At 48.3% G+C, this 17,611-nt stretch overlaps 1 protein-coding gene across 1 annotated transcript; it reads right to left on the bottom strand.

The window, feature by feature from the left end:
- Positions 1–2,533: 2,533 nt before the first annotated feature.
- Positions 2,534–9,553, bottom strand: WAS (WASP actin nucleation promoting factor). Its single transcript, XM_081042880.1, has 12 exons — positions 9,206–9,553; positions 8,700–8,840; positions 7,631–7,717; positions 7,426–7,528; positions 7,272–7,313; positions 7,125–7,178; positions 6,275–6,449; positions 5,265–5,307; positions 4,910–5,063; positions 4,288–4,703; positions 3,918–4,032; positions 2,534–2,834 (listed from the first exon to the last, which is right to left on the bottom strand). Exons 1-12 carry the CDS (start codon positions 9,335–9,337, stop codon positions 2,779–2,781), a joined length of 1,518 nt encoding a protein of 505 aa, XP_080899006.1. The 5' UTR covers positions 9,338–9,553; the 3' UTR covers positions 2,534–2,778.
- Positions 9,554–17,611: the final 8,058 nt, after the last annotated feature.

A 17,611-nucleotide genomic window follows, 5' to 3' on the forward strand; every position in this document is an offset into this window, starting at 1 on the left:
AGGAGTCCAGGAAGCCTGCCCAACCCATGAGAATGGTTTGAAGCATGACCTCTTTCTGTCTGAATCTGGAGAGGTGATGTGGGGGTCTTTGGGGAGCATTCCCTTGGATCTCCCCCAAATAGTATAACAATATCGCATAAATGCCTAGATTCTGGTAGCCCCACAACCTGGGTTCAAATCCCAGCTCTACCATTTACTAAACTTAGGTAGTTTCTTCATCTACAAAACCTCAGATGAGTGACCTTGGAGTGGGTATCTCCTGCTAACCTGGTAAATGAATCTTTCAAAAAGACTAGCACCTTTGCAGGATACCTCAAAAGAGGCCACACTGTTATTACTGTGTCCTACTCCCAGCCATGTGTCTGTTTGTTCGGTGTTAATTAATGCCTAGTGTGTATATTTCCTTGCCCAGTGCTGGGGCCAATACAGGGTTTTATTCATTACATGCCACACAAATTTGACCTATTTTTGTTGTAAATCCCATATTGGAGTATAGCACACATACAGAGAGTACACAGACCATGTGTGACCAGTGGAGTGACCCCAGGTCTGTGCCTTTTACCCCAGGTCTGTGCCTGCTCTGTGCTTTTTCAGCAGCAAACATACATGTGGAACCAGAATGCAGATTAAGGAACGTCATCGCCAGCCAGGGCGCCAGAAGCATTTTTTTTAACATCTCTAAAATCAGGCTGCATCTCTCATGCACTGGTGTGTCATAATTTAATTGGCAGTACTTGTTGTCTTTCTTAGTGATACAGAAAATAATGGTGCATTTTATAATCAGTGGTGACTCAGAATCAGTGACACCCAGGAATAACAACAGCAGCAGCAACTAATGTTTATACTTAGATGCCTACAAGGAACTAGGCATTTAGCAGATACCATCTATTTTAATTCTGGCCACAGCTGGTGAAGTAAGTTTTTCTATCCTCATTTTAAGGACTGAGGAAACAGGCCCAGAGAGGTCAAGCAATTTGTCCCAGGTCTGTGCCTGCTCTAGCTGGTGCTCCTGGGGATTCAGAAGTTGTGTGCTATAAAGTTTTCTAGGACAAAGCCTGCCTAAGGGGTCCTTGAACACTGATTTCTAGGGCTTTGCCAGGAGGGTGGGGATGGGGGTAAGTGATATGACAAGACCTTCCTAGACTCAATGCCCACCTTGGAGACTTGGACGGGGGTGGGAAGTTGAATAGAGGGTGAGGAATAATGAAAGAATTAAAGGGAACCTGAGACTCCCTCCTTCTCCAGCTTCCCCAGCTTTGGGGGAATTTTTATGGGGCAAAGCCACATCTCCGACCTCACCACCCCAGCTGCCCCCACCACCTGGCTTTTTCTTTTCTTCCCCTAACCCCCCAACCCGCACCTTCCATCTCGCAGATGGAAGAAGCCTGCCTTCTCTGGATTCCTCCTCACCTTTATCTTTCTCCCCTCTCACCTCCTCCTCCTCTAAAGTTAGGCTACCTGAGATCTTCAATCCACCAGGTTCAGAAATGGGAAGGAGTAGGCACTGCGACCCTAGGTTTTAATGTACAGGAGTTTGTCATTACTCCCTTGGAAATACCTTTAAACACCAGGGACAGTTTTGAGTTGCTCCTTTTTTTTCTGGAGAGTAAGTCCTGGAGGAGGAGAAGGGGAGACCCAGTGGGATCCAAGCTGGAAATCTGTTACATATTGTTACCCCCATTGTATAGATGAGGAAACTGAGGCTCAGAAGTGAGGCATTTTGCCTGGGTTCTAGAGCAGATCTATCTAATTAGTAAGTCTTTGCCTCTTCCATTGTCATTGGCCAGGACTTGGTTTGCACTGGGGACTGGGCAGAACCAAATTTTAATATCGAGAGAGAGGGGGATTCTGCCCATCAGGATCCTGGGTGAGTTGTTATGTACATGGAGAGTGGGGAAGTCTGAACATCTAGTACACTCTTGATCTAGTATTGTGTTGATTAAATGGTTTTTAAAAAATATGTAAGTGAATGAAAAAATAACTCTCACTCATTCACCACACCTGGCTCATGCCAAGCTTTTCCCCACCTCAGGGCCTTTGCACTAGCTGTTCCCTGTGTCTGGAATGCCCTTCTTCCCCCAAATATTCCCCTAGTTGACCTCTCTTTAGGTCCAGCATAACTGCTACTCCTCCAGCTGGCTTTCCCTGAGCACTGTTATCTAAATGTCATTTCTCCTCAGCATGTAGTACTTATGATTTGTAACTATCTTTGGTTTCCATCTGATTCTTTCTCTTTTCTGTCTCCTCCCCTAGAATGTCCACCCCAGAATGTTGGTCCCACAAGGGCAAGAATTTTAGTCAATTTTTTTCCAATGCTTTATCCCCAGTCTCTAAAGTAGTGCCTGGGAATAAATGTTTATGGAAGAAAGAAGGACAGAAGGAAACAAAAGCTAAATGACTGAGAGAACAAATGAATGAATGGATTGTATACGTATATGGCTAAGTAAATGAAAATGGGATAGATGAGTAAAAGGCACCTTGGGTGAAAAGGACCCCAAATTCCCACATTTGTAATGTATACAAACTGAGATTTAGAGAAACAGAAAGACAGCTATTTTATTTTTGTTTAAAAATCCTTGAGTGAGGAGAACTGAGAAATGTTGTATAAAAAGGGCCCTGGTTATTGCTAAGGCGAGTGTGGGAGCCAGTCAGTGGTAATAGCATTGGAAGGATTGATGGGGAAGAAATACACCTTGGGAGCCTGGAAGCCAAGAGAGGAAAGCAGCAAGCAGGGGCTGCTAGGCGAGGTGGCGCAGAACAAGTGGGGATGGTGGTGACTCAGTCATCCCATTCATCATCCTCATCATCATCTCCGGCCTGGTCCTCGCCTTCGTCTGGAGGGAGACAGAGTGGAATTCAGGATGAGCAGGAGGTTTCAAGAGCCCTGGGGGAAGGGGTTTCCTACGGCCCGGGAGATCAGGACTTAGGGCCCTGGGGGGGCTGAGGTCTCCTGCTAGGAAATCAGATCTGGGACCCATGCGTTGGAGGAGGATGGGGCCTCCTCAGAGGAGGGAGAGTTAGGGTTCCTGTTTGGGACAAGATAGGGATTATTATTGGGGTCCAGCTTCTAGTTGGAGTTGAAGTTAATAGTTATTGTAAAAAATGTGTGGTTAGTTAGGATATTATTGTCACACAAAGGGTTAATGTTAACACGTTTGTCACTTAATGGGGTGAATTTAAATATTATTAGCGAAAGTGGACTAAATTACAATATTATTGTTTTACAGCGGGCTAATGTTAATACTGTTGCTATATAATGGGATTAATGATAATATTGTCCAAAGATGAGGTTCATTATAGTACTGTCATGTAACGGATCCATGTTAACCTTGTGGACACACTCTATGGTTAATGTTAATATTATTGGCAAAGTTGGAGTTAATTATGTTACTGTCACATAAAAGTTGACGTTCATATTATCCTCACATAATTGTTGTTTGGTGACAATATTGTTGACACACTAGGGGATTCATGGTAACATCATTGCAAAAAGACTGGGTTAGTTATCATTATCACACAATGAGTTACTGTGACACGGAATTAGGGTTAATGTGACTGTCGAAGATGGGGTTCTTTATAATATGATCATCACATAATGGGCTGATGTTAACACTACTGAACAAATGGGATTAATGTCAATAATGTGGATGTACCTTGGCGTTAATGTTACTATTATTGTCAAAGACAGGCGTAACTATACTATTGTTATGTAATGACGGCGTTAGTATTGTCAAAAAGGAGATTGATACAAGAGTCATGTTAGTAATATTATCATCAACAGATGGGGCTAATGTTACTATTGATGGAGACTGTTGGGGTTTTTTAGGCCAACACTAGCCCTAGGAAGCAGGGGCACGGCCCTGGTAGGATGGGCTCAGGGAGGGCAGCCGCGGTGGCAGAGGAGGGCAGAGTGTCACCTGAGGAGTGGATGGCTTTGCTTCTCTTCTGCATCACGTGCATCAGCGCCCCCACCAGCCCCTCTGAGCTCTGAGGGGGCGGCTGCAGTGCAGAGCTCTCTGAGGCCCCAGGGGTCTGCAGCAAGCAGAGAGCAGCACAGGGGCTCAGGGAGCTGTGAGAGCACTTCTCCCTGCCCCTTCCCACGTCCCCACACCTCCCAGTCCCCTTCAAGGCTCCAAGCCCACCGCTTCCACCAGCCTCCCAACCCTATCACTGAACCCCCAAAGCCTGGAACCCCCATGAGTCTCAGCCCCCAACCACTAATATCCTGACTTGCACAGTACACCCCAGAGACCCAGACCCCCAGTCCTTCATCCTGTTGGTCCTCACCTTGTTCAGCTGAATTCCCTGCCGGATTTGATCCAAAAGTGCCCCCCGACCCCCACCAGGGCTCAGGCCCCCCACAGTCCCCAGAGAAGGAGGGGGTGGGGGAATGGCTGGCCCATCCCCAGAGCTGGGTGGTGGTGGTGGTGGTGGTGGCGGTGGTGGTGGCGGTGGCAGTGGTGGACCCCCAGCTCCAGGGGGCGGAGGGGGCGGTGGCCCAGAACGTCCTGTAGCTGGAGGGGGGGGTGGTGGAGGGCCCCCTCGGCCCGGGTGTGGGGGTCCCCGTGGAGTTGGTGGGGGTGGAGCACCTCCCAAAGGAACAGGGGGCAATGGACCAGATCGGCCCTTGTTACTCCCCACAGTAGGGGGCCGGGGGGGCTGGTTCCCTCCTCGGGATGGTGGTGGAGGTGGTGGAAGTGGCTCTGAGTGGAGAAAATGACATATTGCTGTTATTACAGTTTTGTTCCAAGCTTCAGTTTTGCTCATTTGTAAAATAGGTACCCAACTGACCAACTCCCGATTCAAGCAGTAGAAGGGTTTCCATGAGGACTGAGTGACTGCAGTGTATCTTTTAGAAATCAGCTATCTGGGTTGGAGAAGAAGGGGCTGTCCAGAAGGGGGTACTCACCCTGGCGCCTCATCTCCTGACGTACAGCTTCCAGCCCGCCCTGGTCCTCAATGAAGTCATAGATAAGTTTGGAGGTCTCAGCATCGGTGAGCTGGGCCTCACTGATTCCTGCCCTGGAGAACAGGCTCCGCAGGTCCGGGTCCAGATTGTTCACCTGCCCGGGAGGAAAAAGCCCAGGGCAGGAGTGGGCAAATAAGGTGGAAAGGAAAGGAGCATGGATTATCATTGGGTCCATCCCAGAGAAGGATCTGAAACAGGCATGGGAAGAGTGGGGTCTGGGAGTAGGTCTGATTGGTAGACTACAGAAGGGTAGGTGGGAGTTGAGTGGGGTCCAGGGGACTTTGCAGTTACTCACGTCAAATCCATTCTGAGGATCCCACCCCACGTGGCTGACATGTCTATGGGAGGTGAAGAGACCCCAGTGAAGCCCCAGTGCCCTTCCTTCCCTCCCTTCCTAATGAAGCCCTCCTGCCCGCTCCTGCCCAGAGGGACTCTGAGGGGCCAGAATTAATGAATAAGCCATAAGTGAATGAATGGATGAATGAATGAATGAATGAGCACAGTAGTGATGGAATTAGAAGGGGTCCATAGTTTGTGGTGTCCATCTGTCTACCCATCCCTTTTTCCACCATCCATTTGTCCACCTAGCCATTCACGTTCACCTGTCAGACCACTGATCTATCATACATTTGTCTCGCTACTCATCTGCCCACACACATCTGCTTACCTGTTTGTCTATCGATCTGTCCTCACACACACTTGTCCATCTACCCATGCATCTACCTAGGTGTCCACCTTGCCATCCATCCACTCATTTGTCTCCATTCAACCACATACTTCTGTCCATTCATCCACATGTCTGGCCACCCGTCCATCCCCATCCACCTTGACTGTGAACCCGTCAGCCTATATAGCCATCTGTCCACACACTCATCCACGCACCCATCTTTCTACTCACCCACTTCCCATTTACCTATCTACCCATCCATCCAACCGCCTATCCATTCATTCTCCAACCCACCCATCCATTTCATCCATTCGTCCATCTACACGCCTACCTACTCACCCGCCAGCCCAGGATAGGACTAGGGTGAGGCAAGGGAGGTGCCTAGGGTACACTCACTCTCAGAGTCGTGAACTGTACTTGCATGACTGCCACTGACTGTCTCCGTAAATTTTGCAACCTTGGTGCCTCACTTGCCTCTCCCTCGTCCCGGCCTTTCACCTACTCACCCCTCCACTCATCTGCCTACCTGCCCACCCCTCCATCTGCCCACCCTTCCATCCACTCAGGTCTCCTCCTGCCCACCTGTTCATCTGCCCCCCTCCCAGGGATCTGTGGGCCCACTGGGGAGAGGTTCTTACTTGAATCCGCTGGGTGCGCCAATATCAGCCTTGCTGATCTTTTTCTTCCCTGAGCGTTTCTTATCAGCTGGGCCAGGCACAGGTGCTGGGAGCCCACGGTATCGTGAACTCGTAATGTCCGGGTTCTGGATGTCCACTGTCACCAGCCCCAGGGACGGTGGACCAGCTGCTGGGCCTGTGGGGAAAATAGGGTGACTAGACTATTGATCCACTTACCGACCAATCAAAGCACAGGAGCGAGAGACAGGAAGTATGTTGGGGGAATCTCTGTGTGTGCTTGATGATCATGGAGGGAGTGGGTGAGGGGGTCCAAGGAGGGTTTATGGAAAAGTGGGTGGGTGGGTCCCACAAACCATTCATACATTCACTGATTCATTTAGTTGTTCATTCACTTATGCTTATCACTTAAGTATTGACTCATTCATTTACTGGCTCACTGACTAATTTATTAAATTATTCATTCATTCACTCACTCATTCCTTCCTTCTTTCATTCATTCAATCATTGCTTTTTTCATTGATTGAAATTTTATGTCACTTATTCAATTATTTAGTGTTCAGTTCATTCAATCACTCACTCACTCACTCATTCGTTAATGTACTCAGTCATCTATGCATTCATCCACTTAGCCACACACCAATTCACCTATGCATTTACACACCCACCTATACATCTATATATCTATCTATATTTTCATCCTCCCATCCGTGCATCCCCCCACTCAACCATCTACCTACCACCAATCCATCCACCCTTCTACCACCCATTCACCCACTTATCTCTGCACCCACCAAATTACTCATCCATCCACACCCTAACCACCCAGGGACATGGAAGAATCAGCACTCACCCCCTTGGTCTCCACCTGGGTGGAGGGGCAGGGGTGGGAGCCCTCCTCTTCTCTCTGGGAAGATGGAATGGACAGAGAGCTATCGCAACCCTGCCACGGGTTCCTGGGCTAGCCCATTATTACCCCTACTTGCACTAGAGGACTCGCCTTCACTGGCTGGTGCTGGTGGTGGGGGTAGCTGGCGTCTGTCTGTGGAGAGACAGGTTAACTGGGAACCAGAACCATGAGAGGGGCTTTTCCAGCTCCCCACTCGTGCATTCACCTCTGCCCAACCCCCTGTCCTCCTCCAAGACCTCCTTACCTCCACTTTGCCTCTGAGACCTTTTTTGTATCTTCTCCTGTACCAGGGCCTGGAAGGCCTGGGCCTCACCCTCGTCTGCAAAGTTCAGCCCCGCTTGGCAGTCCTGCGTACGCCTTGGGGTCAACAGCCTCCCAGGCCCATCCCCCGCTTTTCCCATCTCCTCCCCACAGCCCAACTGAGGCCCAGGGGTTGGGTGGTCACTTACGTCTCCAGCGAAGGTGTGGAAGAAGGGGGTGGGAGTGGAGTAGACCAGCTGTGAGTACAGCTCCTGTTCCCAGAGCAGCTGGCCTGCCTGGAGAGGTGGGGAACACACTGGCACTGAGACATGTAGGGCAGGTCTCTGTTATCTGGGCAGGGAACCTGTGTCCAAATTTGGGGCCCCAGGATCTGATTTGGAGGTTTCCAATTCGGCATCAGAAGAGTTGGGGGTCTAGGGGTCAGATGTGGAGGATTGGGGTACAGTATGGGAGTTACACACTGCAGTGAGATCTTTGAATTTGGGGTTTGGGGTCCTAGCTGTGGGACTTGGGGGCTTCAATTTGAGGATTTGGGGCTCCTGTCTTAGGAAACTGAGCCCATTCTAGACTCCATCCCATACCCGCACGATGGGGGCCTTCATTTGGGCAGGCAGGGCTCCAGTATTTGGAATTGGGGTTGAGGTTTGTGGAGCAGAGTTTTATGGCTTAGGATTTCGGTATTTGGTGGTCCTGGGATCTTGATGTGGTCATGCTGAGTTCATCTTTATGGGTTTAGAAGGATGAATGGGAGGTATGTGTCCGGGGAGTTCAGCTTGGGGTTTTTGGAACAGATTCAGGAATGCTAAGGTCCAGGCTGTGGGTTTAAAAGGACAGATTTGGAGTTCGACCCAACGGCATATTCAGGTTGGGGATTTGTGGAATAGATTTATGACTTAGGAGCTAGGCAAACATCTGAGGTTCCAGAAGTTTTGATGGGGGATTCCTGAGACCCAAAATGTGGCTCGAGAGCAGATTTAAGGTGCAGGTAAAAATACAGTTCTCATTTTTTGGGGAGTTTGTGGAACAGATTAGACTTAGGAGGTATGCTAATACGTGATGAGTTATGGATGGTGACATGGAGACTCTGGAGTCAATGATCAGACTTAGAAAGGCAAACCCGAGTCTGACATCTGGATGAAGTCTTTGGCTCTGGGGTCCAGGGGTTCACTGATCTGTCCAAGGGTTCAGGGCTATGGACCCAGATCTTGTTTGTGGGTTGAAAACTGGTTTGCATGTCCAGTGAGGAGTGGGGATCACCTGAAGGCCGTAAAGGCGGATGAAGTATGACTTCTGGGGGTTATCCTTCACGAAGCACACAGCCCCACAATGTTCCTTGGTCCAGCGCTCAGCTCCACGGGGCAGCGCCAGGTACAGCTGAACAACTGCAGTGGCCAACGTCTGGGAAGGGAGAGCGGAGATCAGTGCAGTCTGGTCACGGGCAACCAGAGGGTCTGGGAGCCAGACCTGGTCCTTCCTTACCCACGGCTGTCATAGCTCCCAAGGAAGGGCCACAACTAGAGAGAAAGTGAACAGACATGGAGATCTCTCTGGGATTGGTGAATGGGGATAAATGGATTCTAGGAGAGGAGACGATGGAGAAGGAAAGGAGGAGAAGAGGGGAAGAAAGGGGAGGAGAGGGGAAGAATGGGGAAGATAAGGAGAGAGGAAAGGGAGGAAAGGAGGAGACGGGGAGGATGGGAAAGATGAGGAGGAAGAGGAGGAAAGGGAGAGAGACAGGGAGGGCGAGGTGATCCCCAGCTCACCCAGCATTTCCGTCCGAGCATCTCGAAGAGTCTCTGGTTCTCATGGTCACGGAGGAGGGTGGAAGGTATGTTCTGCTGAACCGCCGATGCTCCACGGCCCCCAGGCTTGCCTCCCGCAGGGCCCCCACTCATGGTGCCTCCTGCCCTTGTCCTCTCCAGCTAGGCTCTGAATGCAGGGTAAGAAGAGGAACTTCCGCAGTGAGCAGGGAACAGGAAGTACAAAAACCACAAGGGAAACAAGTCCTCCAGGGGCCCCTCGGTGGGCCTGGCCTCCTCCTCCCTAGAACAAGTTTGGACCCTCTACCAGACTGGGGCCCTCCTCCACTTGACTGCTTAAACTCATTTTTTGGGCCAGTTCATGTCTTCCTCCTGCTTTCTTACTCTCTGGGGCCCATCTCCCTCTGATTGGCTGACAGCAAGAGCCAGGCCACTACAGCACTTCCGCAAGGCATGCTACAGCGGTGGGGAACAGTCATGGGGCGGGGCAGCCTCCTTCCTCCCCACAGCACCCAGTTAGCCTGGGCCTAGGGTTCAAGGCCCCTAGGGCTGAAGGATTACTGTGCTAAATCGTTTCCTTTAATTACACAGTGAGCACCTGGGATCCCATCCCTCTCCTGAGACCCCCCAACAACACAGCTCACTTCCCCACCCTTTACCCCTGCCTCCCCGCAGCTCCCAATTTACTTTCTACTTATCACCCCTTTTTGAAGAAAGGAATTTTATAGGATATATGAATGCCTAAATATTTTATTTCATTTTCAGTGCTTTTGAACTTTTGAAGTATGTAATCTTCAGAGATTTGCTTTCTCTCCACTCAATATTTTATTTTTATCTAACCAACGTTCATGTAGTACTGAACATGTATGCCAGGCACTGTTCTGACCCCTTTGTAAATACTCATTTGAATCCTCTGAACAGCCTGTGGGACACACACTATTACCGTGTCCATTTGACAGAGGAAAATGAGAGAACTGAGGCAGAGTAGTTAATTGATTTTCCCAGTAGCCCCCAGCTAGCAAGTGGGAGAGCCCAGATTGCATGCCAGGCAGGCTGGGTCCAGAGGGCACACTTTTCATCACTATGCTCCACACCTTCTGTCTGTTACTAAGATTCGTGTTTGCCTGTAGCAGTTATTCATTTTTTAGTATATGAACTGCTATATAATAGTCTATTGGGTGACTGCACAACTTGTTTATTCGCATTTTCCTGCTAACAGATATTTAGGCTGTTTCTGGCTTTTGCTGTTGGGAGCAACGCTGCTGTGTTCGCTCCTGTACACATTTCTTGGTCACGCAGGCATACCCTCTCAGGAGGGGAGTCAGGGGGCTGGAGAGTTTGCATGTCTCTAAATGTACCAGATAATGCCAGACTGTGCCCAAGTGAATGCTAGCTTATTCCCACTCCTCCCTGGGCCTCAGTCTTCCATGGGGGAGGCGGGGGGACGCAAAGCTCTCAGGCACACATAGAGCAGTTTGGGGGAGCTGAGCAGGTCTGGGACGTGACTGCCATTCCTGGGTACCTGAAGGTCAATAGCACATCTCAAGGTGGGACCCACAGTCCTGCCTAGAAACCTGCTGGGCTCCCCATGACCACAAGTTCAAAGCTTCTCTCCTAAGCCTAGGTTCAAAGCCCCTTCTTTTGTAGCAATTCAAGCCAACTTCTCTCCTCTCCTCCCTCACTGTTTAGTTTATGGTGCCAACAACTCATCAGGTGATTTCCTACCTCCAGACCAAGGGCACCTTCCAGCTTGTCCATTAGGGCAAGCCCCTGCTTTTCCTTAAAACGCCACCGCATTCATTCATTTTAACACTACTCATTGAGCTCTAAGTGCCAAGCATATACCCAGTATCTGGCACAAACTAGACAGTACATAAAGGAATGAATGAGGGATTAATGTCTAACTGGTTGAGTGTTTTCTGAGCTTTTGCTAAATGCCTTTCATGCATTAACTCATTTCACATTCACAGATGACACGAAGCACTACTGTCACCCCCATTTTACTGGTAGGGAAGCTGAGGCCCACAGAAGCTTAGCTTACTTACGATCCACAGCTTGTGAGTGACGGAGCAGAGGCCAGTTATGTGAGCTCCGAAACTGAAGTGCCACATGGGGGCCAATATAAAATTCTTCTGCTCCTTCTCTGTCTTTTGTTCTCCTCCTCCCTACTCCTTCTCTCTCTGACCCTATATCTGTCCCTTTTAAGTCTACCATCAGGGGGCCTTAAAACTCTGCCACATTTGCTGGTTGCTGTTTAAATTAACATTTAAAAGCTTTATATTTTCTGTTCTTACTTCTAAGTGGCAGACAGGTTTAAAATTTTTCTCTAAATAAAAGAGCTAAAGTAGATTTTTATTTCAGACCCTGAAATAAACTCAATAGAATGAGTTTCTCCATCTTAAAATAGTGCTTAATCATCTTAATACCATTTTTTCATGTTCAGATTATTAAATTACTCTGTTGATCTGCATTAATAATTTGGAGTTGGTTTATTTTCATTTTATTGTCATGAGTCCCCATCTATTCTTGCTTTATTGCGCTGAATGACAGTATTTGGGGAGGCGATGACTTCAAAGGTTACTTGCTCTCCTGGACCTTCAAATAGATTTAGAAAGAACAATACATTAGTCCAACCTTTCTGGCTGCTCTCAGCTGGAGAGTGGGTCGAATACAATTCAGTCCACCACAACTGGGAGCAGAAGTTCTAACTCACTTCTTAGCAACCCAGTGAATACCCAGAAACCCCCAAGAACTAGGATGAGCAAAATAACTTACATTCACCAATGTTCCCTCACCACCTCCCTCTGCCAATCCCCCCAGGGGTTACAGATGGAGAGTCACTTCTTGTTTATATCCTGTGCTTCTTTTGCTTTATTTTGAGAGGATATTGCCTACAAGATCGAGCCTCAAGCCCTAAGTAGGTAAGAAGACAGAGGGGGTGTCTCTCATAACCGAATCACCCACTGTGTGACTGAGTCCATGGAGGAGATATAGGCATTGGGAGGCCGCTAAGACCAAATTGATGTCAAGATGGCAGAATTTTCATTGCCACACCATCCTTCTCCTCCCCTTACCTTCCAGCCCCTCACAGTCCTCCATGTCCATGAGGGCTACTTCCTGGGGACAATCCCACCGTAAAGAAACAGCAGTTCTCAACTCTCCAACCCAATGCTCCCTTTTAACAAGAAACCTTTGGGCAGGCCTCCTTTTACCATCCTGGAATGACATTCATGTATGTTACAAGTCTTGGTGGTGTGGGGCTGTGCCCCAGCTTTTCGGGGCCCTGCCCATTCAATGCTGAGGCACTCCCATTACTCTGACAATCATAATCTGCCTACCAGGCATTCCCAACACACCCCCAGAGCAGGAAGGATCAGGATCCTTGTCTGTCTTGTTCATTGCCATATCCCCACCATCCTAGCACAGGACCCTGCATGCAGAAGCTCAACCAGTATTTGTTGAATAATCATTGTACAGTCTAGATTTCTATGCTGTGATTTACTGTCCTCTTCCCACAAGGCCCCTCTGTCATCTCTTCACCCCCATGCCTAGGGGAAGGGGAAAGAAAAACAACTCAGCTCCAGAGTGTGCAGGGGCCAGCCCCTCCCACAGAGATGTTTACATTGTTCACTAATGCTAAGGGCAAATGGGCGCTTTAGGAACCCTCAGGGAAGGGGCTGATGTACGCGGGATGTCATGCGGGGTCTCAGCTCCTGCTCCCCACATAAGGACACAGGACATGGTGAGGCCAAAAAGGAACACCCACGGAGCCATAGGTAGGGGAGTCGTACCACTATAGTCTCGCTGGCGGCTGGGTTGGAGACACAGGAAGCAGGAGACACATGATCCGCAACCTGCTGTCCACTTCTCTGCCCTCCAACCCCACTTGCTAACTGCAATCCATGCTTGCTAGCATAGCCATGGCAGTTATATTAGTGGCTAACGGCTAACGGGTAACAGCTGATGGCCAACTAGTCACAGCTGATGGCCATCTACTACTCGAGCCAGCACCTTTCCACATGAGGCCAAGAGCCAGGAAACTGCTCTCTGGGGCTCTGTCCCCACAGCTGATTTCTAGTCCTGGTGGGGGTAGAGTGAAGACAAGGTAAGCACAGAAAAGTAGAGACACCTGCAGAAATAAGAATGGTTCAGTGGTTAGAACCACAGATTCTAGAACCCTGTAGCCTGGATCTGGTACTTTCCAGCTACTTAGTCTGGTAACCTCTCAGTGCCTCAGTTCTCTCCTCCATAAAGTGAAGACAATAATAGCAGTTAAGGTTGTTGACTAAACGAGATAACTCATGTACAGTGATCAGGACAGAGTTTAACATGCTAATTACGTATTGTTGTTTTTATGAGATAGCTAAGTAACTTGGACACATGAACTATCATCCCTTCAGCCTACCATTCTCTCTGTGTCCTCTCCACCCTCTCCTCACCCTCCTCCATCAGACTTTCAGGTGCCACCACCATTGGCAGATGGTCAGAGACCCAGAACACATGACCACCTTCCCACTACTCTCTCTACTTCCCCCTGCTGCAAAGCCCATCTCAGAGACCCATTCCGTGGGCCTGGCCAGACTACTCCAAGACTGTGATATGTTCCTGGAGCCCTTCCTGCCAACCTCGGAGGTCTCACCCATCACATTTCCCACCCTACTTCCCCCACCTGCTCAGGAAATCACTGTGTCAGCCAGCCCTCTCCTTCCCTTCTAGATTTGTGGCTGCTGGCCAGGGAGCCAGAGGTCCCCTCCTAGTCCCTTCACTGCCCACACCCTCAAAGTCACCACCAACTCTCCCTAGATGGGTGTTCCCTACCTCCCTGCACCCCAATATTTGACCCCAAGTGTCCATTACCCAGCCTGTGACATGAGACGTGTCCACACATGAGCATATGATCCTAGGGGTGTCTACTCCCCAATGTGTGTAACATCATGAGTGCCCAAACCCCTGTGTGCACGACTCAAGGCGTGTCCACTTCCCAGTCTGCATGTCCTACGGGTTGCCTGTGAACCCAGGATGGTTAATGCAGCAGCCAGGAATGGACCACAGCGGGCGTAGGAAGAAACGCAAAATGGAACGGTCCGCCCAGGATCGTACCACTGGGGAGGGGGCGGTCATTTTGAAACATACCATTTTGTTTGTGGGGGAGGAATACTACGGCTGCCTCATCCCCTAACGGAGAGGGTTATGTCGCAATCCCGGTTGCCCCAAGACCCCCACCCCATCCTTCGGATTCCCACCCACCTCGGCGGGCCTCACTCTCTGTGGTCACACCCTTGGCCTCTCGCACATCCGCCATCTTAACCACTTTCACACACACACACACACACACACACACACACACACACACACACACACACGCTGCGATTGTTGTCAACACACTGGAGCCGGCAATTGGCTCAACGGTGGGAACAGCCGGCTGGGGCCGCCGTGGGATCTGATTGGTGGATGGCCACATTCTCGACCTTACTATTCTTTAAGGATACCCCCGCCTCCGAGAATGACATAGGCCCGCCCCCGCTCCCGTTCGCCAGACTCCCATTGGTCACGGTTCTGGGCATGTGCACTGGATGACAGACCAGTGTGTTGGGCCGCTGAAGAGAGGCTTTGGGGAATTTGGGGTGGTGGAATCAAATATCACCCCAGAGGGTCAGATTTTTCACCTGTAGAAGTGGTAGAAGGTGGTGTTTATTGTTGGGGATTAGTGAGATCACATCAGGGCTTGGCGCCCGGTGTGCTGGGTGATGCAGTCACAAACCCAGTAGGGTTTTCATGCCTGCACGCAGTGATTCTTGGCGTTCGTTCATTCTCTAGTTACCTCAAAACAAAAAGCGTTCTTTGAGTTTGGGTTTTAGGAAAACTGTTGGAAGGTATTTGTGGGGACAGAGCCCCAGAGAGCAGTTTCCAGGCTCTCGGCCTCACCTGGAAAGGTGCTGGCTCAGGTAATAAATGGCCATCAACTGTGATTGGATGGCCATCAGCTGTGGCTAGTTGGCCATCAGCTGTAAGCAGTGAGCCATTGGCCACTAATATAACTGCCTGCAGCTGCACTGGGGAGTGGGAGTCGGTTGGTTAGCAGAAAACTAGACAGCAGGTCACATGTCGTGTGAATCCAGCCTCCAGTGAGACTATAGTGGTAGGAACCCCCTACCCATGGCTCCGTGGGTGTTCCTTTTTGGCCTAGCCATATCCTGCGTTCTTATGTGGGGAGCGGGAGCTGAGACCCCCACAGGCCTCCCCGCATGACAGTATGATAATAAAATTAAATTCTGTCGCAGTAAGACAGGCACAGTGGGGTGTCTGGCTCTCCCAATACCATCAATGCAGCGAACATCTGTGGTTTTCGGATTCAGTGTACTAAAATTATTAATTTTACTCCTCCTGAGTACAAAGTTTACAGCAGTTAAAAGCCCTAACAGTGAGGCCTTTCGCAAAGTGTGTTTAAGAGAATAACAGTTTGCCCAGTTTTCAGTGCACAAAGTGATGGTTTTGGAGCCTTAGGCCTGGTCAGACAGGACAGGATTGCTGTGATTGACATGTGTTATTTAATACACATCATAGGTGATATAGCTAGTTACCTACTTTAAAGTTTGCAATTTTCACATTATAAATATATAATGTTATAAAATATATAAATGTCTATAAATAAATACATGATTTCATAGGGTTCTCTGCTTTGTCTGTCTGACTTATTTCACTTGGTATATAAACCAAAAAGAACAAGACAAACAAATAAGAAACAAAAACTCATAGACACAGACAATAGTTTAGTGGTTACCAGAGGGTAAGGGGGTGGGGGGTGGGTGATGAGGGTAAGGGGGATCAAATATATGGTGATGGAAGGAGAACTGACTCTGGGTGGTGAACACACAATGGGATTTATAGACGATGTAATACAGAATTGTACACCTGAAATCTATGTAAATTTACTAACAATTGTCACCCCAATAAATTTAAAAAAAATAAAAATAAATAAATACATGATTTATAGGGATATAGATATAGATTATATAAATGGAGCTGTGGGGCCCCAGTTCACTGCCCTAGACCAGTCATATGCATAGAGGCAGGAGACTGTTGATAATTGAACAAGGTGCCCCCAATTTTAGGAAAGTCTGAGTCCTGAGCCCCCTGGCTTCACCTTAATACGCTTGGAAACTTCAAATCTACACCAAGGGTTGCCTCCACTGCTGAAAACACAAGCCAGCCTTTGTATCAGTACTGATCCTGAGGAAGATTGTTATTTTAGTGCGTGTATAGGCACTTGGAGTGCTGGGTAGAACAAATCAAAGGTTCAGTTAAAGTGTGGACACTTTATCATCACTGAATGTTTCTGATGGTGGCTGGGTTTGCAACAGGTATACTTCAGTTTAGCATCTCCATTCAGGGGCCGTAGTTAGTGAGGGGTGCAATTTTTTTGGGGGGGGATATTGCCCTAAAGTATGGTATAATCCAACGTGCAATAAGCTATACAGTTTTGTTTTTTACAGAAATCCACCCAAAAGTGATACAAATAAAGAAGACAGGGGAACAAAATAAAAGTTTTAGCCTATGAATAAAGGGATGAACCTATTGAATAAAACAAAATGGTTTTTTTTTTTAAAAATAACCTCCAATAAATATAGCTTGCATTGTATGTCTGTGGACCTTTAAATTATACAGATTTCTCATCATCACCCCCAGTTTAGACCTTGATTACAGACAACTTGAAGAGAAAAAGAGGGTTGTTGTTTTTTCGGGGGGGAGGTGGGGGCTAAGTTTGGCAACTATGGGAAAACACAATGTATTTACAATCTTATGATCAATGGAGCTTTCAAAATATTGGGTGATAAATGTGTACATATGCATAGTATTAGCATAGCTTGTGTGAGTGCTACACGTTGTTCAGGAAGTTTTAAAAACTTATTTATTAACTCATGAAGCTCAACAACAAAAAAACAAACGACCCAATTGAAAAATGGGCAGAGGACCTGAAGAGACATTTCTCCAAAGAGAACATACAAATGGCAAATAAACATATGAAAAAATGCTCAGCATCACTAATCATCAGAGAAATGCCAATAAAAACACAATGAGATATCACCTCACCCCAGTCAGAATGGCTATCATCAACAAGACACATAGTAACAAGTGTTGGAGAGGCTGTGGAGAAAAAGGAACCCTCATATGCTGTTGGTGGGAATGCAGACTGGTGCAGCCTATATGGAAGGCAGTGTGGAGGTTCCTCAAAAAATTACGAACAGATTTACCATATGACCCAGCAATCCCTCTCCTGGGTATCTACCCAAAAAATTTGAAAACATTTATACATAAAGACATGTGTGCTCCAATGTTCATTGCAGCTTTATTTACAGTGGCAAACACATGGAAACAACCAAAATGTCCTTCGATAGATGAATGGATAAA

This window comes from Rhinolophus hipposideros (genome assembly GCF_964194185.1).
Source record: "Rhinolophus hipposideros genome assembly, chromosome: X".
Lineage (NCBI taxonomy): Eukaryota > Metazoa > Chordata > Mammalia > Chiroptera > Rhinolophidae > Rhinolophus > Rhinolophus hipposideros.

Bases quoted from the DNA above. Each gene is read 5' to 3' on its own strand.
- WAS (XM_081042880.1), bottom strand. From the start codon at position 9,337: ATGAGTGGGGGCCCTGCGGGAGGCAAGCCTGGGGGCCGTGGAGCATCG. The intron at 7,314-7,425 runs GTAAGGAGGTCT...GTCTCTCCACAG, and splicing joins GTCTCAGAGGCAAAGTGGAG to ACAGACGCCAGCTACCCCCA. The intron at 5,064-5,264 runs GTGAGTAACTGC...CCTCCCGGGCAG, and splicing joins ATCCTCAGAATGGATTTGAC to GTGAACAATCTGGACCCGGA.